Source organism: Polistes dominula, unplaced genomic scaffold (genome assembly GCF_049000335.1).
Source record: "Polistes dominula isolate Pdom_NZ unplaced genomic scaffold, Pdom_raw_medaka contig_28, whole genome shotgun sequence".
NCBI lineage: Eukaryota > Metazoa > Arthropoda > Insecta > Hymenoptera > Vespidae > Polistes > Polistes dominula.
The window spans coordinates 6,205,043-6,231,042 of NW_028300879.1; the positions used below are offsets into that span (position 1 = coordinate 6,205,043).

At 38.5% G+C, this 26,000-nt stretch overlaps 1 protein-coding gene and 1 long non-coding RNA gene across 3 annotated transcripts in view; one reads left to right on the forward strand and one right to left on the reverse strand.

Annotated features, from left to right (window-relative positions):
* Positions 1-11,644: 11,644 nt before the first annotated feature.
* LOC149033663 (uncharacterized) lies at positions 11,645-13,068 on the reverse strand. The gene is made up of 3 exons (XR_016177375.1): positions 12,520-13,068; positions 12,096-12,407; positions 11,645-11,909 (listed from the first exon to the last, which is right to left on the reverse strand). It is a non-coding gene; the product is annotated as an uncharacterized LOC149033663 (long non-coding RNA).
* Positions 13,069-13,266: 198 nt separating this feature from the next.
* vvl (ventral veins lacking) overlaps positions 13,267-26,000 on the forward strand; it is a 29,052-nt gene continuing 16,318 nt past the window's right edge. Inside the window, exons 1-2 of one of the 2 annotated variants that reach the window (XM_015325508.2) lie at positions 13,267-17,021; positions 21,015-24,593. In XM_015325508.2, coding sequence (XP_015180994.1) covers positions 14,275-15,633 — 1,359 coding nt within the window. In that variant the 5' untranslated portion in view covers positions 13,267-14,274 and the 3' untranslated portion in view covers positions 15,634-17,021; positions 21,015-24,593. The remainder of the gene's footprint in view (positions 17,022-21,014; positions 24,594-26,000) is intronic. The other variant, XM_089174842.1, reaches the window with a different exon arrangement.

A 26,000-nucleotide genomic window follows, 5' to 3' on the forward strand; every position in this document is an offset into this window, starting at 1 on the left:
GGAGACGTCAGTGTAATCGGTCAGGTACTATTATATTATATATACGATAACATAACCAAATATCTCTGAAAACTTACGGGCACATTATGTAGTGGCCAATCAAAAAGGAAGGAATTTTTAATGAGACTACCAGGCTAAAGCAACTTAAAAAGATAAATTTACCAATTTGATAATACCATTCGATATTCATAAACCCTCTTTTAATATATCTTGGAAAGATTTTTCGAGTACATATTTTGCAATTGAAATAAATGAGTTGAACAATCATCGTAAATCATCTAGATTCGTCGTTGTCGTTCCGGACTCTTTCGATTTAGATGTCAAGAGCGTTATGCGTATTACCCACTGGCAAAAGGCAGAGGAATATCACTAAGAGGAAAAAAAAGAAAGAAAGAAAAAAAACAGAAATCACTTCCACGTTAAACTTCCTGAGGGTGGTGGGCTTGGTCCACGTGACATGTATTGTGTCACAACGGCTCTAATGATTCGTTCTGATCCGGTAGAACCGGAGGAACCCTTCGCGGGATTTGTTCGGGAAACGATTCCACCGTTAGTTTCTTTGCAGCCCTCCCTACTTTTACCACTCTTGCCTCGTGCCACGGAGAATGACTCCAAGGGATGACTCGATTCGTAAAGATAGAGAGAGAGAGAGAGAGAGAGTAATGGCTTGGTAATGTGATCCGGGGTGAGTTAGACCGGAAACTATTTGAAGCAACGATCAAGAAATGTCCCCTCCCACTCTTCTACCCTATCATCCTTAATTTATAGTTCGACAAGTGACGCAGCATCGTCTTTCTCAATAGACCTTAAAGATCCTTCTTAGATCATTCTTGAATAATGATTTTATAGATAATTCATTTCTCTTTTTGAAAAATTCAATGAACTTTTTCAGGACATCTGCTCCTTGTTTTTTCCTATTTGTCGTCTTTGCCTTCAGGCACGATGTCTTTCCTCAATACACTTTTGATTGGTTCCAGATGTATAAAGGAAGGATTTTAAAGGGTATTGCTTAAAGGAAATTTCATCAAAGCATCCTACGGTAATATCGTTTATAACATGATTCGATTAAATAAATAAATAAATAAATAATAGTCTGTTGGCTTTGAGTTCAATTTTTAGCAAAAAAAGAAAAAATATAAATTAATACAAATTTCGACATTATGATGGTAAGTTGAAAAATATATTACAGTAGAGTTACATCTGAATTGCAATTATTTAATACAGTACAGTATGAAATCGTATTGAGTTTGTCTTATTTTTTTCAAAAAACATTTCTCAGTTGTTTATTTCAATATTAAATAATTCGAATTCCGATATTACTTATTGGGCAACTCAATATAAAAAGGTGTAATTTTTTAAGAACCGAGAAATAAGGGGGCCTCACGTGTATAAAAAATCTATTCTCCGTTAGGGATCGTTTTCGTTGACTAATAATATATATTATTAGTTGAAGGAACACCATGAAAAGGATTGATTTCACGCGTGATGATTTTTTACTTGTTAAACGATGAGGATCCGTCGGACCAATCGCAATGTTCTTTCTTTCTCTGCCCCACGTAGAAGAAAGAGAAGAAAAATCTTATTTGGGCCCGTCGAGCATTCCGAGAGACTTCACAAAGAATGGGCCTCGTTTATCAGCAGACCAGCTCGCTTCTTTGTAATAAATTATTTAATTAGTATGATGTTTAATCAAAATCTTCGATATGTCCTATTGAAAAAGAAGGAAAATAGAAAAAAAAAAATAACGAAAATGAACAAATCTCGAATAAAGTTGATACGTTAGATAACATTGAAAGTGTAGTTATGTAGGGTTGGGAGGAGGATGAGGAGGAAGGTTTTTCAAAAAATAAAATAAAGTTCAAATATGAGAGTGGGAGTGGAAAGGTGCGGCGAATCGAACGATGCCGCAGTTGATGTTGAAGAAGGAGGAATATTGGAGGATAATGCATTGGGGTCCAGACAGGCCTTGTTTATAATGGGTTGAACAAGGGTGCTAGAAGCCAGTGGGGGCTCGGGCCCCCCTAAGGTGCGGTCTCATGGGGCCAGATAGGGACTGGCGGTGTTAACCGGCGGGCAGTCTCACTGCACTCGGTGTTTGCTCATGAGCCGCGCGTGGTATTTAGGGATAACAAGAGGGCCACTTCATCATCCATACGAACGACGACCTCACGATCCCTCTTTCTTTCTTTCTCTTCTACAATCCTTAAGTTTAACTCTCTCTCATCGCAACCGACTCAACCGCAAGCCATATACATATTCCTATCCTGCCTAGTTCTTCGAAACTTTGTATATCTATGAGAACGGAAAAGAGATCGATAGGTTAAAATCGATATACCTCTCTAAAATCTCAGGCTAGTTCACACCATTTATTAAATTCTTTCCTGGATCGCCGGAGGTGTGTGTCCCTTTTATGGTAATCTCGCGTTTATGCGTTGACAGTCGTCGGAGCTACCGAAGCGGTCAGGGAAAGTATGCAAATCTAGTATAGTCAAAGATTGAATTTCATTTGGTGCGGTCGTCAGGCTGAAGGGGTCAGGCTCTCTGTCGTCGACCTCGCGACAGAACACGCGAGATAATCTTTCGACACCCGGCATTCGACGACGACCTTTCGACGTTTTATCTTTCCTGCCTTCCATATGCATTAACTTCAAAGGCCAAGAAAGACGATGGAAAAGACGACAGACATACAGTCTTATCTATCTTTCAAATTCTTCGCACGAGGTACTTCTTCCGTTTGTAAGAACTCGATCGATCGCATGCATCGAACACGAGTATCTTTATGTATAAAAAGGAGGGAGAGACAGAGGGAGAGGGAGAGGGAGAGGGAGAGGGAGAAAGAAGTACAGACAAAGACAGAGATTCGTTGACCCATGGTTCAACTCAATACTGTTCTGGTATAAATTGTTACAAAACAAGGGGTTAAAAATAAAATAATCTTTTGACCTTCTAGAAAGGAAACGCCACTTTTTGATGGACACACAGTAATTCATTTAATGGATACTAATACAAAATTCTAAGGTTAAGATTTACTCAATTTTTTTACGTAATATTTATACGTAATATATATTACCGATGATATATAGTTTGTAATATTATTATATCGATATCTTTTATTAACTAATTGGTAAAATCGGAACGTATAGTGTTTAATATCAAAATAAGTTCGCTTTTACAATATTTTTGATTTTTATTAGTTGACCATGATATTGTAGTACTTTTTTATATAGTCACATAAATGTACGCTAATAAGGAATAATGTAAGAATGTGTAAACTGAACAATAACCTAATAGAAAATGAAAGGATCATTACAATTCTGTCTTATAGATCCGCACCTTTTGTATTTTTTCTTTAGGTTCATCTAGATTAGATATTTTCGAACTGTATGTTGTTGATTTTTTACGTTTCTTATTGAATATGCATCGACGAAAGACTTTTATTTACTTCCCCTAACGACACGATTCTTTACATGTTGCTTTTCGGACGTTCACGCTCGTTAACATAAGGAAAAATTGTGCCTGATCAGATCAGAGGATTGGTCGATTTTCTTCTTTGACATTCCTCCAATAAATCGGTCGATCCGTCAAGAAGAAAGAAACCTTCGATTTTTTTGTTTTTTAAGAAGACACGATTTCGATTTGATGTTAGATATTGCGCGAGCTATTTCTCACAGTTTTTATTAATACCCAAGTCCACAAGAGACAGGGAAGGAGAAAATTAGGGGTGACATGGCCGATTTCATTCACTGATCTTTTCGATCTGTTTTTTTAAAAATAGATAACTATCATTTTGTCCGTCGGATAGACTACCGTTGCGCTACCGTCCTAGCTATATATAGGCTGTATCGTAACTGTCACGAGATTCTCATGAATTTGATGATAATTTATCCTCCAGGACTACTCTTATTTCTCTTCCTTTACTCTTTACTGCTATGAAAAATGAATATCGTGAAATTAACACCTTGACTGCCATGCTGATCATTGGTGACCGAAGCGTATGAACCTTTTACAGTTGTAAAAAACTAAATGAAAATTAAAAGTTAGTGTATTTGAATATGGCCAATATATAGAAGATACTTTGAAATAAAAAGTGCCCTATTGAACAATTACAATTACAATTTTTTATTATTATTTTGCCATTATATTCTTTGAATAATAAAATTGCCATGGCATCCTGGAGAAAACATATGATTTCGGCGTGACAGTTAAAGGGTTAATCGATAGAGCAAATATACTTGAAATATTTGTGATTTTTGGTATTACTCAGTTAAAGGGAGAATAATACTTTGGAAATGGTTGAGGTATATATGAATACATAGGTAGATCCATGATGCGCTCGTGATTCCCTTTAGGGCCAATGCATGCCGCGATCTAACGTTGGTCCAGCATCACACAACAAGGATAATAACCAATTATTTTCGAGTATATAATTAGAAAATTACGGAGTCAGTCTCTCGACGCAGCACCGGATCTATCTTTGTTCATATCCTTTCTCTCTCTCTCACTCTTGTTTTCTTTTAGCTGCTTCTGTCTTCCGTCCTCTCGATCTGGAACATCTTTTCTTCTTCTTCCACTTCTTTTCTGTCTTTCTTTACTATAGAAAGTCTCCTTCGTGTAGCGTCAGAATTAAGATACAGATACCAGGACGCAAAGTATAGAGAGAGCCTATAAGCTCTCTCTCGACTCATGTGGACGATCCTTCCACCACTCCCTGTGCTCCTCTTCTTCTTCTTCTTCTTCTTCTTCATTTTCTTCTTCATCTTCTTCTTCATCTTCTTCTTCTTCTACCTCTACTAATACTGCTTCCTCTTCATCGTCGAAGAGAGCGTGTAGGTGAGGGTGTAGAGGAGGGCCGCCGACCTTATGGCCCTGGGCTACCGGGCTACGTACCTAACTTGCTTCTTGTATACATGGTGTCTCAAATTCAAAGATATCTTGAAATAATCTACAATTTTAAATAAAATTAAGTGATGAGCAATAAGTCTCCAAATAGTTCGGAGTGTCTGGTCACAAATGGTACGAAGAATTTTTTGGTACAATCTGTATCAGCTTTAATGTATAAGTTTAATCAATGTTAATGTATTTAGTATAAAGTAAGGACTTTGTTGATGCTATGTTGATAAATTTTGTTTAGTTAAATAGGATATTTGAGGAATGTTTTAATGATGTGTATCAAGAACCCCCTATATATATATATTGGACGAGGCACTCACCATGCAGCTCTCGTGACGCGTTAAATTATTAATCCTAAATTCTTTCACCGCCATAATTCTCGTCCGGATGATTCGTCTCGAATTAGTTCCTATTAGGCCGGTAGCCTCGCGCCGAGGCTAACTCTTTTGCAACAACAACAGCAGCAGCAGCTCTTACGTGCAGTCCAATGATGCATTTGCAATATAAAATCGACTTGTCCTCCACGATATCTTCGAGAAGGGCCAACCAACCTCACGACGAGGAGCTATCGTGAAACGGCAGAACGGGTTATTAGGATCGTTTCGTAACGAAGAATCTCTTTCTCTCTCTCTCTTTCGTCGCGCAATTACGATTAATTCAGTGAAAGACTTTGAGGATGGGGAGGAAGATAGTAGTTCGTTATCGCTAGGTAATCGACCGAATCTATATATCGATTAGGTTCTATCTCGAAATAGAGAAGATAAAGAAACGAAGAGTACAAAAAGAATGTCGGAGTCTACATTAAAGTACGAGAACTTATTCAATAGATTTACCTTGATTTTACATAAATAGAAATATGGTAGAATATACTCACTATCAAAAACTAAAGATAAATTTAAAGAAAAACTTTAACATCAAATTGATATCGAAAGAAATGTTTGCTTACAGCAATAATAAATGAATTATTTGAATTGTAACGATCAAGATTATAAAACTTAAAATTGTTTAATTTATTATCTCGAATAACTTTGAAATTGTACAATTGATAACGCTTTATTTCTACAAAAGTTACATGGTGTTAAAAGGGACATAATTAGCTACTTTATAAGTAGAAGCGTTTAGAAAAGAAATCATGGAATTCAATGTGTTAAGGCCTAGTAAAAATTATCTAATCTTTAGATAGAGTTTTTCTATTGATTTAACGAATTAAATTATATTAGTTATATATCCGTTCTTATCTTTTTCTGTCCTTCGAAAAGAGATTTTTTTTTTTAGCCGTGCTGTACTATTAACTTTGAACGTACCACGTTAAATGCGTACAAAAATTGTGACAGGAACAATTAATTTTTCAAACTTCTTGGACTTGAATTACAGCGTAGGGTTTTTAACAACTATAAATCATTTTTACGAATTATAATCGTGTCACGTAGCATGGTTATCGCGCAATTTTTACTGTCACGAAATGTTTGTTTATTAATTTTCCTTTGGTCAAAAGTATGCTTTATATTTGGAATAATTTTTAGTGTTTCATATCACTGTTATTGTCTTCTCCCTTTTTTCTTTTTTACAAATAAGTTTAAATAGAGACTACTATAAATAGAAATCAGTTTTTGTTAGCGAAGTATTCAATAAATCAATAGAAACGTCAAACAAACGTTACAAAATGTACATATGTCTTAATTAATTAGGCCTGTTTTTTTAGTTAAACTACAGGTCGTCGTACATACAGGTGTAAAACAAGAAACGTTCAAAATGTTTCGTAAAGATAATATAAATTCTTTATAAAAGTAATATAAAATGTAAATAATAATATAAGATTAAATCAATAATGCCAATTTCATCGATTACAATGATAATAATATTACATAAACGTAATTAGATAAAAGATAATTTGTAAAATCAATGATAAATTAATAATAATAAAAATTGAAATTATTTTTTCAGCTACCTAATAATTAATTATTTGTGCCAATCTTCTTCTAACTAAATAGAGAAACGATATTCGAAAAGTTTCGTGATTAATTTTCATCTATCGAATGTAAATAAGATAATAATTACAAGATTGAAGAGAACAAAATAAGAATTCCCTGAAAGTATCTCCTATAGATTTTATCTTAAAAACAAGTCGATCGATCGAGCGATCGTCGGAAGCTTGCACACGTATAGAGAACTACTAAACATTCACTTCTCAGTATTGGTAGCAACCCTACCTGATCGTGATACCCCGCGGACTAATGTCGATAATTGCGTTTTGCAGTTCGTGAATTCCTTCTATCCTTCCTCGTCTGCTAACTCTGTTTTTTTTTCTTTTTTTTTTTTTCAATCGACTCGTACCTACTCTTAGCCCGATTTTCGTATCTAGCTGATTGTATGAGAGAAAAAGACGAAGGAAAATAAATATTGCTACTGTAAGTGCTATTGATATTTCGTTTTTTCTTTTTTAATTTTTTGTTGTGCGAACGTTACACAAATGAATTGTTCAATAATTCAATCCCAAGCTTTTCACTAATTTCTATCTAACCTTTATCGATAATCAAAATATATGCATTGATTCCCCAATTTAATGATTGTTGTTTAAACCCCGTTAGTACTTCCTTTCCCTAAGGTTTTTTTTATGCTCAAGTTGCTTCGTGAAGACAGGAAAGTAACGGAAGAGAAATTGAAATCCATTGATTCTCTCTCTCTCTCTCTTTCTTTCTTCTTTTCTTCTTTCTTTCTGATGCGGAAGTCTCTAGTAAAAGAGTAAGAAACGTTATCGACATTGCTTCGCGTTTTGCGAAGAGTATTCTAAAGTACGAGATCGAGAAGACTTTTATACCGGCTCGTACTTGTAGCTAACTTGTAACACAGACACGGCGTCATAAATACGCAGCTTGACATCGAGGGCACAAGTGGTTCTCAGTTTATCTCTCAGCTTCTGCTTCTGTTTTATACAATATCTACATATATATATGCGATTGAAGGTACATTTGAAGGTATCTATCGTATATATCGGAAAAGAAGTTGATCTTAGATCGTACTTTTTGAAAGTTTCGATCATTGATGGCCCTAAGGGATATCTCCGGATGGACGGCCTTCTACGTTAAAATGAATACGAGTGAAGAGTAAGGAAGGGCCCACGAAAACTTTCGGCGAGAAGATAACGATCGAAGAGCCTGAAATATGCACCACGCCAATTTGCTGATCAAAATTATTATTAAGAGGTACCTGTGCCGAGGTAGCACGAGGTAGTAAAGGTAGACCGAAGAAGAAGCGATCGAACCGGGCTTACCCTACACCACACCGAGTCGTGCCTCTCTCTCTTCTTTTGCACCGTCAGCCTATAATATTCGATGTGCGAAAATCGGAAAGACTGCAAAGTTTAAAAGAGAGGAAGAGAGAGAGAAATACTTCTTGAGATGGGCTCTAAAGTCGGATAGAAGAAGTAGGAGGAAAAAAACGAGAAAGAAAGAGAAAGAGAGAGAAAGAAAGAGAGACGATCCATGCCTCTTATGAAATATATCGTAAAGACTGAGTGAGTGAGTAAGAAAAAGAAAAGAAAGGAGAGAGAGAGAGAGAGAGAGAGAGAGAGAAAACGAATAAGAGAGAAAGGGGAGGTTAAGCCTGTAATCACGAGATTGCCAGAAGCTACTGCAGCTGATTGTTATCTTGTATCTACACCCACCACTTTATCGCCGGCCATCTTATTACCCTCGACATATTGACGTCACGCACGTATACGAACGAAGAATTCCCTCCTAACATCTTTTCTCTCTCTTTCTCTTTCTATCTCTCTTTTTATTTCTTCGTAGGAAAGAGCAGCAGCAACAGCAGCAGCAGCAACAGCAGCAGCATCATCGGATGTTCCTTACAACGATCGTAAAAGCTGACCGCCGTCGGCCATCGAGATGCACCCTTTCTTGGACATCTTCTCCCTTACTCCCTTATCCCTTCTTTTCCCTCCTCTTCCCCATGTGATCCCCACGTCATCGCCCGATTATCATTATTCGTGATTACTCCTGTTGTTGCCGGTAGCGTCAAAGAGAAAGACCTTCAATTGCTTTACAATAAATTTCTATGTATTTAAACGTTATCGTAAAACGTTTCGTCAAAGTTAAGCAAGCTAAAGAGTTAAAGTCCAAAGGGTTAACATGTTGCATTAGGCAAAAGCATCATACATTTCCATCGCGAACCGAATGTCGTCAAAGTTTCTCGCGAACCTAGAACCTAGAATACCAAGGGCTTCGAATAGTTTCGTGCTTTAGGCTGGCATAAACCACGAGAGAAAGATAGATAGATAGAGAGAGAGAGAGAGAGTGAGAAATGGCGGTCGATTTCAAACGCAAATTTGGCTAAGGCCTGAGGTTTCTCACCCGTGAATCCCATAGTGAGTTTCGTTCTTCTATCTGTCCTTCTCTTATTCAATGGATAGTGGTTCGCAAAGTTAGCTTCAGATAACTAAGCTTGAACTGGACTCTCTCTCTCTCTCTTTCTCTTTCTCCTCAGTTACTATAATTTAATTTTAGTTTAGCCTAAACTATTCTCCTCGTTTTCGTACTAAAACACAGATAGCGTTTTTATAATAAAAGAAAAATAAATTCGAATAAAAAATTGTTTTTATTTTCGATCCTTGAGAATAGATGTCAGCTTCTTGTGCCGCACCTAGAGATCGAATTGTACAGGATTTGCCGTTCGCGATCTTTGAAATTCGGCTCACGGAGCTTCCGGCAGTAAATAAAGCATTGTTCTCCATATCCCCGCTTCCTCAGTTCACTACTACTAATACTGTCATTCTTTCACCATATTCGTTCGTTGACATATTCCTTTACTACGATCTTTGCGTCTTTTCAAATAAACCTCCGTATTTACACATATACATACGCCTGTCGATTGATTTTCTTTGTGAAAGACACTAACGTGTCGCTATGCGAAAACGTTTTAAATATCTTTATACGTTTCCTTAGTGTTTGTTAGAAATACTGCAACTAATACTTAAAAAAAAATGACGTTAAAAAATTTAATGGAACGTGAACGTTGAAAATAATTATTCCGATCGATGCTTGGTGAATTTTAAAATAAGAGAGAATAAATCAAAATTTATTATCCAGCAAGCAACGGTTTATCATCGATCGTAACGAAAGAGTACAGTTTGTTGTCGTTGGATGGCAGCACACTGTTCTAGGACTTTCCCCACCATTGAAAGAAAAAATATAATTGTAAGGTGGGGAATCACTGGAGCAAGTTTTACCCCCTTTTTTCTCAACCCGAGCCGCATGATGCTGCCATCTGAGCAAGACATTTTCCAACTGAATTCTTCTCCTTCTCCACCTTCTTCTCCTCCTATTAAAAGACACAAACCAACCCCTCCACTACTTTTAGCTTTACCTTCTCTATCATTTCCGCCCTTCCTTATTTTTCCCCTTCATTTTTCTGCTTCTATACTATCAAGTTCGCGGGTAGTATATACTTCTACCGATAGGGAAAAAGTCATAGTGTACCATAAAATCCTTCATAGCGTATTTTGTATTAAAATATTAAAATATTCATTCCCGGACATAAAAGCGGTCAAATTACGTCTGTTAGCATTCCCCATCCGCTTCATTTCTATCTCCATTCTTTTTTTACAGTCTCCGGACCTACGATACGTTCCGAATTTTTTATCATACGTTTCTACTTTTGGTTCAGGGTCGTAGACTTAGCGTTCAAGGTAACGTCAAAAGTTTCTAATGTTTTCCACAAATGTTTTTATACACTGGGGACTCTATAGTGGAACCGAGAGAAACAAGTTGTAGCCATGTTGCATTATCCCCTCTAGAACAAAACTAGTAGAGGGGTGCCTAAATTATGCGCGCAAACGTTCAGGTAGTAAAAGTGTTTCCTGTAGGCTCATAGAAATTGTGAACCGTTGGGAGTTTCAACCCTTCTTTGCATCAGTTAGACAAACCAAGAAGAAATTTCTACCTACTACCTGTTCGATCCTAAATAAATATTTCTTAAAATCATCCTATCCAATTCGACTCAATAAAAGGAAAAATTAAGTTTGAATTAGATGCTTAATAAGTGACAAAAGAGGTGTGGATAATACATTTGCTTTTTAAAATTGATGCAATAACATCGTTTAAGTTCTTTCATGTTTTTTCTCCATTTTTTTTTATAGAGGAAGTTAGAAGTCGTTTTACGGCTCGAGAAAGTACCGAAATATTGAGATAAAATGGACGATTTCGTTGGAAGTAAAGTACTGTGGCAAAATCGATTAGATGTAGGAAATATAAGACTTTATTGCTGCGATAAACAATTCTAAGGTTTGACAAAAGATGGGCACAATGATTCAAAAGTGTTTATAGCACTTATCTGGTTAATCGGCTATTAATCGTGCGTTAATCGTTCGCTTCTTTACTGCGTCAGGATTGCTTGAAACGAATTCGTTCCCAGTACTTTATCTCCATGTACTTGTTCACGCGCACGTGCGCAGTGTCAAAAACGTTATCGGTCTAGTTTATATTGTGCGAGTTAAAGCGTCGAATGCTCAAGTCAAGCGTCTTCAGCATTTTAAGTAGAGCCATTCATAATCCGTCAGCTTTAGCCGATACATATGTAAAGACGATTCTATTATTGCTTCTTATTTATGATTTCCTACTATTCCAATGACACTTATGGCAGCAAGCCACGCGGTCAACTGTAACAAACGCGAATTCATGTCCTCGTGCCTTGCTTCTATCGGTAGCTCATATGTCAACGTGAAAATAAGAAAGAAAAATGCGACCGAGGAGAACTACTTGTATTCGTTTCTTTACCCGTATCTTTTCTTTCTATTTATTTGTCTTTATCTCTCTTTATCTCTCTTTATCTCTCTTTCTCTCTCTCTTTCTTTCCTTTTAACAAAGTTTTCAAATCTTTTCGATCCTCATCGAGTAGCATGCTTTTCACGCGTAACTCGCACGAAGGAAAGGCAGAGAGCCTCGTGACCTAGTAACTTAACGCCAACTGTTGCATTTCAAGAAGGAAGAACGAGCCGCTTTGAGAACGTCTTTGGATAGTCGCTAAAAACGATAAGAAAAGAAAAAAGATTAGCAAAGATCGACTTTGTCTCGTTGTAGAACACACAGGTGCGAAGATAGGCAAGCCAGCTGGGTGGCTGTGCTGTGGTGTATGAAAGGGGCGCCTGCCGGGCGAATTGGGGGAGGGGGGATGAGGGAGAGAACGCGGCGCACGATGATCTAACTCACCCCTCTTCAGGGGTCGCTGGCACGTACTGCATAATGCTGCTACCTGTGGCTCTCATTTAAATGTACTAAACCTCGCTTGCTGTCCTCCCCCTTTCCTTTTTATCTCTCTCTCTCTTTTCCCTTTCTTCGCTATTCGTCTTTCTCTCCCTCTCTCACATCAGTCGGTTCGCGGCTGCACCGACGAAACATGCTTTTTTTTTGTCCTTCCTATTGATACCACCTTCTCTCGGGCAAACGACCACCTCAGGGGTACAACTGGTCCATTTTTCTTGGTGTAATTAATCACTTAGAATGAATACCTGTTGTGTAATGCTGAAATCGAATATACAAACTAAACGAACAGGCGAGATAAATTTCGATATTGATAAGATGGATTTAATAGTTGTAAACACATACACCCAAACATGTATATACATAAGTATACCTGTTGCATTGTGACTTAAGAACCGAAAGAAAAATCGGAAGAAATGCGTGCGGGTTGTGACATCTTTCTTGAAAGTTAGGGACGGGCCTCTTCGCGGATAATTACTTAGGGGTTAAATTAGTACCTGTTGCTTGTAGGATTTCTGCGAGATCGTTGTTGGTAAGAAGAAGAGGATACTCGTGGGTTAGTCTATCTAAAGGTAAAAAAAAAAAAGAAAAAAAAACAAACAAAAAGAAAAGTGTGGAAAAGATGTGACCGAAGAGAATAAAGGAGCACGTAGTACTTCTGGAAGGAATAAAGAGGAAAGAGAGGCTCCTGGACGTGTGGAGTCTTCTTTGCTGCCGGCAGGAGCAACGGCGCGCGAAGAAGCTCGGTCGGTCCTGTAGTAGCTCGAAGAGAGGTAAAAGCAGAGAGAAAGAAAGAGAGAGAGAGAGGGAGAGTGGAGAGAGAGGGAGAGTGAGAGAGAGAGAGAGACCGATAGACAGTGGAAGTGGGTGGAGGGGAAAAAGGACTGGCGCCTAGGGTGCCTCGCCTGTTCCGTAGGCGCGGTCAGATTAGGTGCCGCCTGACAGTGACGTACGTCGACGGCCACCTTGCCAGCTGAACCAATCGCATGAGAGAACGTAGAAAAGAGTGGGGATTGGCAGAACGGTGGCGCGCATGACGAACCTCTACCAACCGCTCCGGGAGCCTCGGGAACCTCGGGCGAGCTACGAGGCGAGGCAGTCAGTCGCTCTCAGCTACGACATGCATAACGCATGAGAGAGCCCGAGCGAGATCTTTCTACGACCCGTTCTCTCCTTACCACGCACTCTTTCTCTCTCTCTCTCTCTCACTCACTCACTCTCTCTCTCTCTTTCATTACTACTCGTTGTTACTACTACGACACATTCTCACACATACGACACTCCTCGATCAACAACAACAACGTAAACGTTCCTTGGCGTTGGCTATATCACACGCATCCACTCTTTCTCCCATAACTCCCACATACGATTTCAAAGACGACGAGGGTGACGACGAGGGTGACAACGATAGTTGCGATTACGACGACGACGACGACGACGACGACGACGACGACGAGGACGGTAACGACAACGACGACGACGAGGACGACTACGACACAGTTCGAAACGCGCGAGAGTGCGACCGGCAGCAAGAGCGAGGAGAGAGTCGCGTTTCGTCTCTACCATTCCGCAAGTCTTCGAGAGTGTGTCAACGTTGTCTACGTTTTACTCCTCGTTCAGCATCGTCAGTGATTATAATAAATACCTTTTTTTCTGTTACTTTGATTTCGTTTTACGCGAGTTCGAATACGAAGCATGAGTGATATCGGCTGATATCGGGATTACTATCGCGAGTGCTGTCACCTTTGAAGAAGGTAACTTGTGTGCTCTGTAATAACGTGTGATAGAATAGAAAAGAAATTAGCTGGAGATACTGTTTTCGACGGGCGTAGTAACGAGTACGCTTGGAAGAATGCCGCTAGATCGGAATTTCTTACGTTTTCGCGAACGGTGGACCGGTGCAAGCGGTCGTTAATAGTCTCTGATATTAAAAAGGATTACGTTTTGGTTTCATATTCTGAAGAAATTTTAATCGTTTTTATTGTTGGAGGAGAGGAGGGTGTGTGAGAGAGAGAGAGAGTGAGAAAAAAGTCTAGGTCTAGAGAGGTGTGCTCGCAAAATTAGCCGGTACGTCAAGATAAAACCGGCAGCGAGCAGCTAAAAAAGACCTCTCGACGAGGGGAAGTAGATGGCCGCTACCACGTACATGCCGGTTAGTAGTGCAGTGTCGGCCGAGCTGGATGGTGGTTCGGGTACAACAATCGGGATGAACATCGCCGTGGGTGGCTATTCCTCGGGCTCGCCCCGCAGCGCCGCCGACGCCGGCGAAATGAAATATATGCCGGCGCCGCAGCATCATCATCATCATCACCATCATCATCAGGTGACGTCGTCGCCGTCGCCAAATGGACTTTCGCATCCGGCGGCGAGCCTCTCCTCGGCTAATCCATGGGTCAGTTTGCAACCTGGTAGCGATCCCTGGGCAGCTTCTATGGGGATGCATCATACGAGTCATCATCCTCATCATCATCCCCATCAGGCTAATACGAGTTTAGATGTGAAACCTTTAACGGCCGCTGCCGCGGCGGCAAACGCCGATCAAGGCATGCACCATCGCGGACCTCATCAATCCCCTGGTATGGCGTCGCCGCATTCCTGGCACGCGCCAGTTGTACCCTCAGCACATTACAATCCAAGTGGTGGTGCGGCTTCGCCGACGACCCTGCAACAATACCATGCGGCGATGAACGGCATGCTACATCAACATCCTCACCAGCATCCCCATCAGTTGCACAATCACCAGGCCGGCCTTCCTCATCATCTCAGGGACGCCCACAATCACAGTCCACCGACAGGTCATCCACTTCATCCGGGACATCCTCTTGATAGGGATCACAGTGCTGGCGAGGAAGATACGCCGACTTCCGATGATCTCGAGGCATTTGCGAAACAATTCAAACAGAGACGCATTAAGCTCGGCTTTACCCAAGCGGACGTTGGTCTTGCACTCGGTACCCTTTACGGAAATGTATTCTCGCAAACGACGATATGCAGGTTTGAGGCGTTGCAGCTAAGCTTCAAAAACATGTGTAAACTAAAACCTCTCTTACAAAAATGGCTCGAAGAAGCGGACTCGACGACGGGCTCGCCAACGAGCATCGATAAGATTGCGGCACAAGGTAGAAAACGAAAGAAGAGAACGTCGATCGAGGTTTCGGTGAAGGGTGCTCTCGAGCAACATTTTCACAAGCAACCAAAACCCTCTGCTCAAGAGATTACAACGTTGGCCGATAGTCTGCAACTAGAAAAGGAAGTAGTAAGGGTGTGGTTCTGTAACCGACGGCAAAAGGAAAAGAGGATGACACCACCGAACACGCTTGGCGACGGCATCATGGAAGGCATGCCGCCGGGTCATCAGGGACAGGGTGGCATCCACCAGGGCTATCATCCGCAGGATCACCTCCATGGCTCGCCCATGGGTCATAGCCACAGTCCCCCGATGCTAAGTCCTCAAGGTCTCACGGCTCACTCGTTGGCGGCTCACTAGCGTTCGCCGGGGCCTCCCCCGTTGGGCCTCGCATTAACCTCTCAAAACGCGCCGAATTCCTCCGTGTCCTCGTCTGCGCCACCGCCTCCGCCGCCACCAACGGCGGATAGTCTACCGCACTTTTACCAACACTATCTGCAAACTCGTACCGGTTATGCCGGTAACTCGTAGCTCTAGGCGGTCTATGCGAACATACACGAAATCAAGGAGGATGGAAACATAAAAAACGGGATACACCAATCGTGGATGGACTTCATTTGATTAGAAGGTTCAACGGGGCCTAACGAGGCTGAACTCTTGGCCCATACACACCGGGGAGGCTGACGAGCTCGATGCTCGATGTTCGATGCTGCTCTGTTACTATTGTTCTCGCTCTTAATACCGTTCCTTTACTTTCATTCTCTCTTTTTCTCTCTCTCTCTCTCTTTCCCTCCCTTCCTCTTCGTCTCTCGTACGACAAGAGGACTCAAAAGATGATATAAGAGAATAAGAGAGATGAATATAAAGGACGATCAACGTCGTACACCGTCGCTGAAAATAAGCCGAGAAAAGTAATACGATCTATTAGAAACATGGACTTGGAAACGTCGCTCGTTCGTCCCTATTGCTCGACGAGTGTCGTTTGTGTTAAACTCTTTCTCTTTCTCTGTTTTCTCTCTCTTTCTCTCTAAATACTTATTACAGTGCGCGTTCCGAGGAAAGACTATTGGTGAAGAAGAGAATTGGACCGAAAGATTTAGTGAATATGAGAAAGAGAGGGAATGCATGTTAAATGAGCGAATGAGCAAAAGAAAAAAACAAAAAAAAGAAATAAATCAAATCAAAAAGAAAAAGAGAAAGAGAAAATGAGGGACAAAACGCAACGAACATACATACGTAGGATAGTGCTGTGTTCGTTTGGGATTTAGCGCGAAATGCTGCGAGTCCCGGCGAATGATGTAACATAAGTAAATATGGACTGTAAATAATGTACTAGATAAAAAGAGCTAGTAAGTTAAGTGAAAACATTTGCCGTTGGCGTCGTCGTCATCGTTGACACCGTTGCCGGCGTCTCTCATCGTCATTGTCATCAATGCTGCCGTCGCAGCTGCCATCGCCACCGACACTGTCATCGCCTTCTTACAAAAAAAAGAAAAGAAAAAAAAAGAAAAAAGAGTATGGCATGGACTAACGACATGGAAAGATTGGGAAAATGAAGAAATAGAAGACAAAGCAGATTGTAAAAGGAAAAATGAGGATTGAAACAAGGGCGCACGCGTCGTCTTTTAAGTCGTCGTCATCTTTATCGTCATCGTCATCGTCCTTGCGGGGATACTCGAGCCACACGTGTGCGAAATTCAACCAGACAGATCCCCATCAAACGAAAAAATTACCCTTCTGTATAAAGAGTAAGTATATACATATATATGAAATATATTAATTATTAAGTAAACGGATATAAATAGTATATGTATATACATAAATATTAGATAGGTGCAAAATTAATTGTGGTTTTTATTATTTGATATTAGAAAGAGGATTTTCTGATTACTTTTCGTCATGTTATGCACCATGGTAAAAGGTCTAATTGGAACTGGTGATGTTTGCTTACATTATTGTTTTCATTTAATAGTAATGTTGCATTTAAATGAATTATTCATATACATGAGTTATTAGAATTAATCATATATATGAGTTAAATTGGGATGTTAAGAAGCAGAAACTTCTTGAAATATAAACCTTGTTTTTGGCCATTTAAACAATTAACGAACCTGCAATTCAATATTGGTAAATTCCGTGATGGAAGCGAAAGCTCAAAGATAAAAAGGGTTGTAAATGTCCTGTATTTATTGACAATAATGATTTAAGGGACATTATTGAAGTAAATTCAAGTAAAACAACTGGAGAAGTTGCAAAAGAGTTCAATGACAATTGTTCAACAATTATTTGACGTTTTAACCAAGTCTGTAAATTTATTATTTAAGAACTGCAATTATTTTTGGACGATACTAATATTATGTGAACAAGATTTACGGTTGAACCATTGTTCGAAAGGCTATAGTTTTGTATATTATTATTGATTATTTTTATTGTAATTATATAATTAGAATTATTATTATTATTATTATTATTATTATTATTATTGTTGTTATTATTATTAATATTATTATTATGAATATTATTTATGTATTATTATATTATTATTATATTCTATATGTTTGTTTATTATTCGAGATATCTTATCTCCTTGGAAAAGATAATTGTAATAATTACGGTTCGTTAATATTATTGTCATTATTGTGAAAGATTTTTTTCTTATTATTCATCATGTTTATTATGATTGCTATTATATTACCAGGTCACCATTTATTATTACCGTATATTATTGCTTTGTTTTTATGTTATTATTATTATTATTATTTTTATAATTATAATTACTATAATAATTATTATTACTATTAATTTGTTAACACTAAAAAACTGCGAACTATTTTAAAAGGAAGGACGTAAGAATCTTTCCGAAATTTATTGGAAAATTTTCAATTTTTGTTTTTCTCTTGTTTTTCTCTCTTTTGTGATTGTAATTTTCAAATTTTATCGAAAATTTCTTGTTAAATTCGTTCGGATGAAATGAAGATTCGTCTTTCTATTCTTACCTTACCTATTTCTCATTTCTCTCTCTTTCCCTTTCACGTAGGATCGTTTTTAGTCGATTTTATTTCGATTTTTTTTTTCAAGATCTTGCGACATTTGGATATTAACGGGGGGAATGTCTGTTAGCCTCGCGGGCACGATTGTGTATAGAAAGTGTCTGTGTATGTGTATTTGAGAGAGGGAACGAGAAAGAGAGAGAGAGAGAGAGAGAGAGAGAGAGAGAGAGAGAGAGAGAGAGAGAGAGAAAGAAGCAACGTTTTGCAACAAAATGCGAATTCATCTTCCGTCAGTGACGCGTAACAAAAATTCGATACGGGCGTCCTGTCCGTAGAAAAAAAAGAACGTTTTTTTTCGGTACTTGTTTTTTTTTCTTTTTTGGTCGAAGCTCACCGAGTATAAATTCGCGCTCGAGCGAGCGCGCGCGTGCATGCAATCGCGTTTATTAACGAGGTAGAAGGAGAATTTAAAAAACATCGATGTGTCCAACCTGGGGATGGTGAATGTATACTATATAGATTATACATAAAATATAGAAAAAAAGAGCTAGAGGAATAATGAATAAACCAAAAAAAAAAAAAAAAAATAAAGAAATGAGAAAATATGAGCACCTTTTCGATTATTAGCTAAGAGATATCTCTATAAGTATATTGTACATATACTTATTATATTGTTTTCGATAAAAATTCTTGCTATTTCAGTGGTTTAGATGTCGTGAGTATTTTTCTCAATTTTTTCCATCTACTCAAAGATATAGTCAATATCGATTTTTTTTTCTTCTTGTTTTTTTTTTTCTGTTCATAGATACACGAGTAAACATAGTCAATTTTATCCTTCGTATCGTTCTTCGTTTCATTCCCTCTCTCTATATATGTAGGTATGTATTTTCTCGTCAGCCATGTTAGCGTGTTCTTTTCTTTGCAAATTCTCTTGAAAAGGGTTACCTTTAGCTTGTCCTTTCGTCGTTAAGACAGCTTCGCGGAAGAAACTTCCTCTAAGATTGCGAATTTGTGAAAGTCCCTCCCTGATGTACATTTTGAGTGAGCTGAAAGATCCTTTTCCTTTTTTTTTTTTTGTAAAGAGAAATGTTTTTTTATCAATATTTTTTCTTCTAAAAGTTAATCGACAACGATCTCAGGATAAAACGCGCTCGTTGATCTTCCGGACACGTGTAATTCCATTAGACCGTCCCGTTCACTTCGACGTGTAAATCCGATGATAAGTATTTTGAAGGAGTACGAATAAAGTATGCTAAATTATGCAATGCATGTAGGAATGCGAAGTAATCTCTCGCATGATGAGCAAGACCGTGAGCCAGACGTTTCGTGTAACAATGCGCGCGCGTTCACTCAATGTATCTACCTACATACCTTGATAATATGATTCTAATCCTTTAAAAAAAACCATTTATGAATTTTCATAAAACATTATACTATATAAGTATTGCGTTAGTATTCTCTTACCTGAATAAGTTCAATCAATTTTTGATGAAAACAAAGAAGTATAAGAATATCGTTATCAGTGTTGTTTTTTTTCGGTCTTGTTACGATTGATACTGTAATGCGGGTGCGGAAAATGCAAGTCAAAAAAAAAAAAAAAAAGAAAAAAAGAAGGTAGTTTCATGTGGGACTAGATTTCTTGTGAAAGAGTTTAGTATTTGAAAAATGAATGTCTCTCTCATACAGCGTGGGCAACTGGTCTCTCTCTCTCTCTCTTTTTCTCTTTTTCTTTCTCTTTCTCTAGGCACAGGAGGGACTTATGGTGGATAAGAGAAGGAGGAGGAGGAGGAGGAGGTGGTGGTGAGGTGGTGAGGGTATATCGGAGAAAACCGGCGGAACGGGACGTCGTTAAATCCGTCGTCTCCCCTAATAAACAAACTTCTCTCGGTTCTCTTCTTAGCTTCCCTCGATTACGTAAGATTTGCCACAAAACAGCGAGGCGCAAGTTCATTAAAACGTTACGTTGGCGATGTCGACGTAACGCCACAGCGCGCAGGTGGATTACGCGGCTTTATTATCCCTATACTGACTTGAGTTTGTGCTCGTGCACGATTATTTGCTCACTTTGCCACGCATAGGTGTATATAGCTCTCTTATCTTTCTACCCAAGAGCTTCGATTGGTCATGCCTTTTTTTTTTTCTTTTTTCTTTTTCCTTGTTCCTTCGTATATATCTTTTTTCTGTTTTTCTCATCGATCGATTAGAACTACGTCTTCGTAGAATATTAACGAGTTTTCGCCAGAATGTGTTCGGTAAGCGCTTCTCGTACGTAGATACGCGGAAAAATTTCTCACCCGTTATTTCCTTCTTGGCACCTTTTAATTAATGAGAAAAAACGTAACCAATGAGGATAATATTTTTGACTGGTTTGTTCAAAGTATTCAAGAAAATGGTTGCCTTTTGATTGTGGCTAATAATGTATTAACCGTCTAATGTAATGTAAGTGATACACGTTGCAAAATCTGATGGAATGTTAACGAGAAATTATTTTCGATAAATGAAGATATTTTGTACAATTTCTTGTTACCTATATATACACACGCAGAGATAGAGAGACATAGAGAGAAAAAGAAAAATACGATCGACTATCGGAAAGAAAGCGTTCGTTGCGCCAATTGAAATTCTGTTCGTTAATTCTCTCTCGTTCTTAATAGTCGCGAGTCTATTTATTTGATTTGGACGTTATATTAAAAGAGAAATATATTTTTTAATCGTGTCTCGGCAACTCACTAAGTAATCTTTTTTGTTTAGGTGTAGATTTCGATCGAATGGAGACGATGCACGGCCGGGATATGAGATTTTGTTGATACCGCTTGTGTTTCAACGACGTTTCAACAAGAGAAGAAACGTTTTGAGAGTGTTCGAGTGTTTTGTATCGGAAGGATGGACAAAGAGTTTTGGCGCAACGGAGAGAACGTTACTTTTCGGCGGTATACGATCGATATAAATTTTATAATTCTTTCATTATTTTATTTTTTAACGAAAATGATGTACATATAAAGAAAACAAAAAAAAAACAAAAAGAAAATACCACATAGACAGTAGAGAAGGCGATCGTACTGTTAGAAAATCGAAGGACCAGAATTTTTATTTGTACAAACGATATTGACGATATGATCCAAAATAGTTAAATGATCGAGTTAATGTAGAAAATCTTAAGAAAAAACTCTTCGATTTTCTTTGACAATCGTGTTAAAGTACAGTACGCGTGCGTGATTTTTGCCGACGACGCACGGTGCAAATGATAGGGGCGATATGTAAAGACGATACTTATGGGATTACAATCTAATATACGAAAAGGAAACAAAAAAAAAAGAAGAATGACACACATCTGTAAACAATACCTATCCCCTCCCTTCTTTCATTGTATATTATTATTATACATTAATTAATTATTAATGATAAAAAATAAATATTGAAATTTGGCGAGTGGCATTGGCCACTGGTTTTGTTAGAACGGCAGAAGCTAAATTACTACTGAATTTTAATTAAATAAACAACATTGAAAGTAAATACAAGAGAAACCTGTCGTTTTGTTTTATCCACACGTTCATTCTTTCATTCATTTATTCATTCATTTATTCGTTTTGGGAACATTATGGTTTACCTACCCCATAAAAGATTCTTTATGTGTCAAAGATGATAAAAATGGGTAATAACTTGAAAGAATTTTTACGATGACATTAAATCGTATAACGGGAATATGCATTTATTCGGTTGTCAGCTCGATCATCGATCGTATATTCTTCGAGTGTTGTCAGATTTTCTGATTTTCTAAAAACAAACAGGAAATGTAATCGTTGGGAGATTGATTAATTGACAGAATCGATCGATCATGAAACATGATCGTACGATATGTGGAACGATGTAAAAACTGATAAGATAATGCCATACTCGGAGAAATATTGATTATATCGATCATGTATTAACGTGCTATTTAAGTTTTTTGCATGATTTCCTTTTTTTTTTCTTCTAATTGTTTTAAACCTTTTTTATTATCTTGATTGATAAAAAAAAAACATCTATTGATTATTAATTCTCATTTTGTTTGATTTCTAGGCGAAATTGATTGATAATTGAGGTCCAATTATTTTCGGCGGAAGTGAAATTCTCCATTTCAAGTTTTTTATTTGAATCAACTTAAAAAATAGAGATATAGAGAGTGTGTGTGTGTGTGTGAGATAATAAATCGATAGGAAAGATCGAATTGGCGGAAGAGGGTGTGCATCGATAAACCGCATACTCTTGGGTAGTATCGTAGTCGCCTCGAATTTCGATATCGTTCACGATCTCGTATTCCAGTGGCGATCTTGGTCGATCGATCGTTAGGGGTGTTACCACGGAATGGTGTCGCGTTACGTTCGCACCGCCTACCTTTGAAGCTTTACCATGATGGTGTGAATTCAGTGAGCTGCTTAAAAATAATATTCCAGCAATAGGGTATAATAATAAATCGGATTTTTCTTTCTTCCTCTTTTACAAAGTTAAGTATATTTTCGATTAATTAATAAAGCAATGTTACAAATTAATTGGTGTAATAAATCTACGTAAAAAGAAAACGATAAATAAAGAGAGAGAGAGAGAAAGATAAAGAGAGAGAGAGAGAAAGAGAGAGAGAGAGAGAGGAACAGAGAATAAAAAAGCGCGCGATACCAGGTGCCAGGCAGGAAATCGTCGGATGGTTTCACCTCGTCGGTGCGTGACACGCGCGAACAATGAGTACCGTTTGAAAAGGGGGTGAAACGCGCCATAGGTGTGAGAGAGAGAGAGAGAGAGAAGAGAGTGGAAAGAGAAAAAGAGGAGAGGGTATGTAGAGGAGATAACGAGGAGTTGTCGAGAAGAGAGGGAAAATCCGAGCGAGGGTGAAACAGCGCAAGCGTCGATCAACCACCACTGCCATCGCAACCCTCCCTGTTACGCATGCGCTTTTAAACCTCCTTTGACCTCTTCGGACCTCCTCTTTCTCCTCACCCTTCGCAATGCAATGTTCGCCGTCATTTCGTTCGAATAGGTACTACACAGGTAAATTTCTATTTTTTTTCTTTTCTTTTTTTCTTTTGTTTTGTTTTGTTTTGTTATAAATCAAAAAAGTTACTTCGATCAATCAAAGATAAATAATAAGATCAACTTATAATCTTAGAGGGTCTTTGCATTCTGCAATAATTCAAGTTCGTTGAAAATGTTTTATTAAAAGGGATTTCGTTAATCTCTGACTATTCTTCAAGGAAGTCGTCGATTAGACTTGATGATCTCAAGATGGAGAAAGAGAGAGAGAGAGAGAGAGAGAGAGAAAGAGAGAAACAACTCGACAGTCGTTTTAACACGTTTTGAATTTTCCTACGGAACTGGCAAATCTTTCAAGGTATATACTCGTCTCGTCGACATTCCGTTGGCGCATTAGCGAGGCGCGAACAGATCCTGACATAGGCGCATTGATTTAATGACTGATGCCCACACCAAGATCCTCCTCTTCGTCGTGGTCGTCATTGTGAATGCAAGAGAAAGAGAGAGGAGAGAGAGAGAGAGAGAGAGAGAGAGAGAGAGAGCAGGTTGAGAAGTGTAAGCGGACGTGTATACCTACGTGCATACGCGCCACTTGCCACACGCGTGTGCGGAGGAAACAATTGAACTCCATCCGTCCTCTTCTCCTAACTCTCTCTTTCTCTCTTTCTCTCTCTCTCTTTCTCTTTCTATCGCGCTTTTTAGTTCTCTAACTCTCTTCATCACACTCTCTTTTTCTCTCTCTCTCTCTCTTTCTCTCGTACTCTCCGTGGTTGAAGCTTAATAAGCACCGCTACCTACATTCCATTTCCGGTGCGCTGACGTCACTTGACAATCCGGCTACGGAGAGCTCATCAAAAGCCACGTACGAGTCGCGAGTCTGACTCGTTTCACGGTGTTACCTACGCCTCTTCGACTCTCTTTCTTATTATTTTTTTTTCTTTTTTTTACCTTTTTTGAGGGTCGAGAGAGGTAAACTTTCTCAAGGTTGCCCTCTGTCCATATCTTCCTTTCTTTTTTTTTCTTTTCTTTTTTTTCTGACGAATAGGTAGATACATTTTTCACAAATAGTTCTAGAAGGAACGTGCCTATAAGAATGAAAGAAAAAAGGAAAGATCAAGTTTATTTTTCATCATTTCTTACAATTTGAGGAAAAATCACGTATATGCCATTGTGTAGTAAAATAGAGAGAGAAATAGAGAGAGAGAGAGAGAGAGGAAAAGAAACGGCTCAGCATGCCACTGTTCGTAGTCGTTGTTCGAGTAGCAGCAGCAACGGCAGCACGAGCACCAACAACAGCAGCAGCACCAGCAGCAGCAACATAAGCAGGTAGGCCTTGAACGAGTCCGGAGTCAGGCGCGCGCGCACGATCTCCTGTATATCTACGAGTACATAGATACGGTCAACTTTTTCCCACTCTATGTCTTTCTCTCTCTCTTTCTCTCTTTTTCTCTTTTTATTTCTCTAGAAGCGTTGCCACCATCGGCCAAAAGACAGATAAATAAGTCAGCTATGGCATTGGCTAAGTAAACGAGCCTACGCGAGCTCGCGTTCGTGAAACGTACACCTGTAAGTCCTCGTGTCTCTCTTACACTCTCTTATTCTCTCTCTCTGTCTCTTTTTTTTCATCGTGGCTCTTGCTGCTACGAGTTAGCGTGGGCGTGTTAGGAGAGGAGGAGAATCTCGTCGATATATACGAGCCAACTCGTTTATACGTTCTTTCCTTCCTTCGTTCTTTCATTCTTTCGTTCTTTCTTTCTTTCTTTCGTTCGTTCGTTCGTTCTTTCTTTCCTTCCTTCCTTCGTCACACACGTTCACTTGCTTACTTGCTTATTTGTGTGAGAATAGTTCTTCTGGCTATGTTTATGCTCGACAACTCGTATGCTGTACAACTCGTAGAATAAAGATCGAGCTAAGCACTTTACGTTTTAGGTAGTCAAGATTGTGTCAAGATCTGCCAACACAGTTCTTCCCTAACTTTACGTCTCAAGATAAAGATATGCGTATCCTATTCTTTATCTTTTATAATTTTATTTTTCTCATTTTTCCTCTCCCTCTTTCTTTCTCCATCTTTGTGGATGTTTTTCTATCTTTGTCGGTTTTATAATTCGTCAATAAAAATGCCTCAACACCCGGCACAGAAATTTTGGCACTTGGTGCGCAATGAACGTCGCATGCGGTGCTGAGATATACGCGACCGAGCCTACTGACGATCGGCCGCACGCCTCCTTACTCACTTATAAAGTTAATTGAGGGCAAACGTCTACCACAATCCTCTACTGACTATCTCGAAAACATTCCAGCTAATGTAAGATGTAAGAAGAAGGAGAACATGGAGTAAAGGGGATTTTTCCGATTTATTTTTTAGACAAAATCGAGGCTTTTTTCTGAACGTTTTACAATTCTTATTCATTTTTTGCATGTTTATGTGCATATCTACAAAATTTGCGGTTTTTATGAACTTTTTTACGTTCGTATGCGACAATTCTATCATGTTCTATGAACATTTTTAACCCGTTTTTTTTTCAAAAATTCTTTTTCTTACAATTGGTATTCGTGATAACTTAAAAAATTAGTAATTAGTAATAAGATTTATATCATTTGTAATTATATTTTGCATTGCTTGATTTATCAAATATTTTTTATCTCGTTTTTAATTTTAAATTTGAAAGTATAACTTTATAAATGAAAAATAACTTCGAACGATTTCCAATATTTTTTTCGTAGGCTGTACTG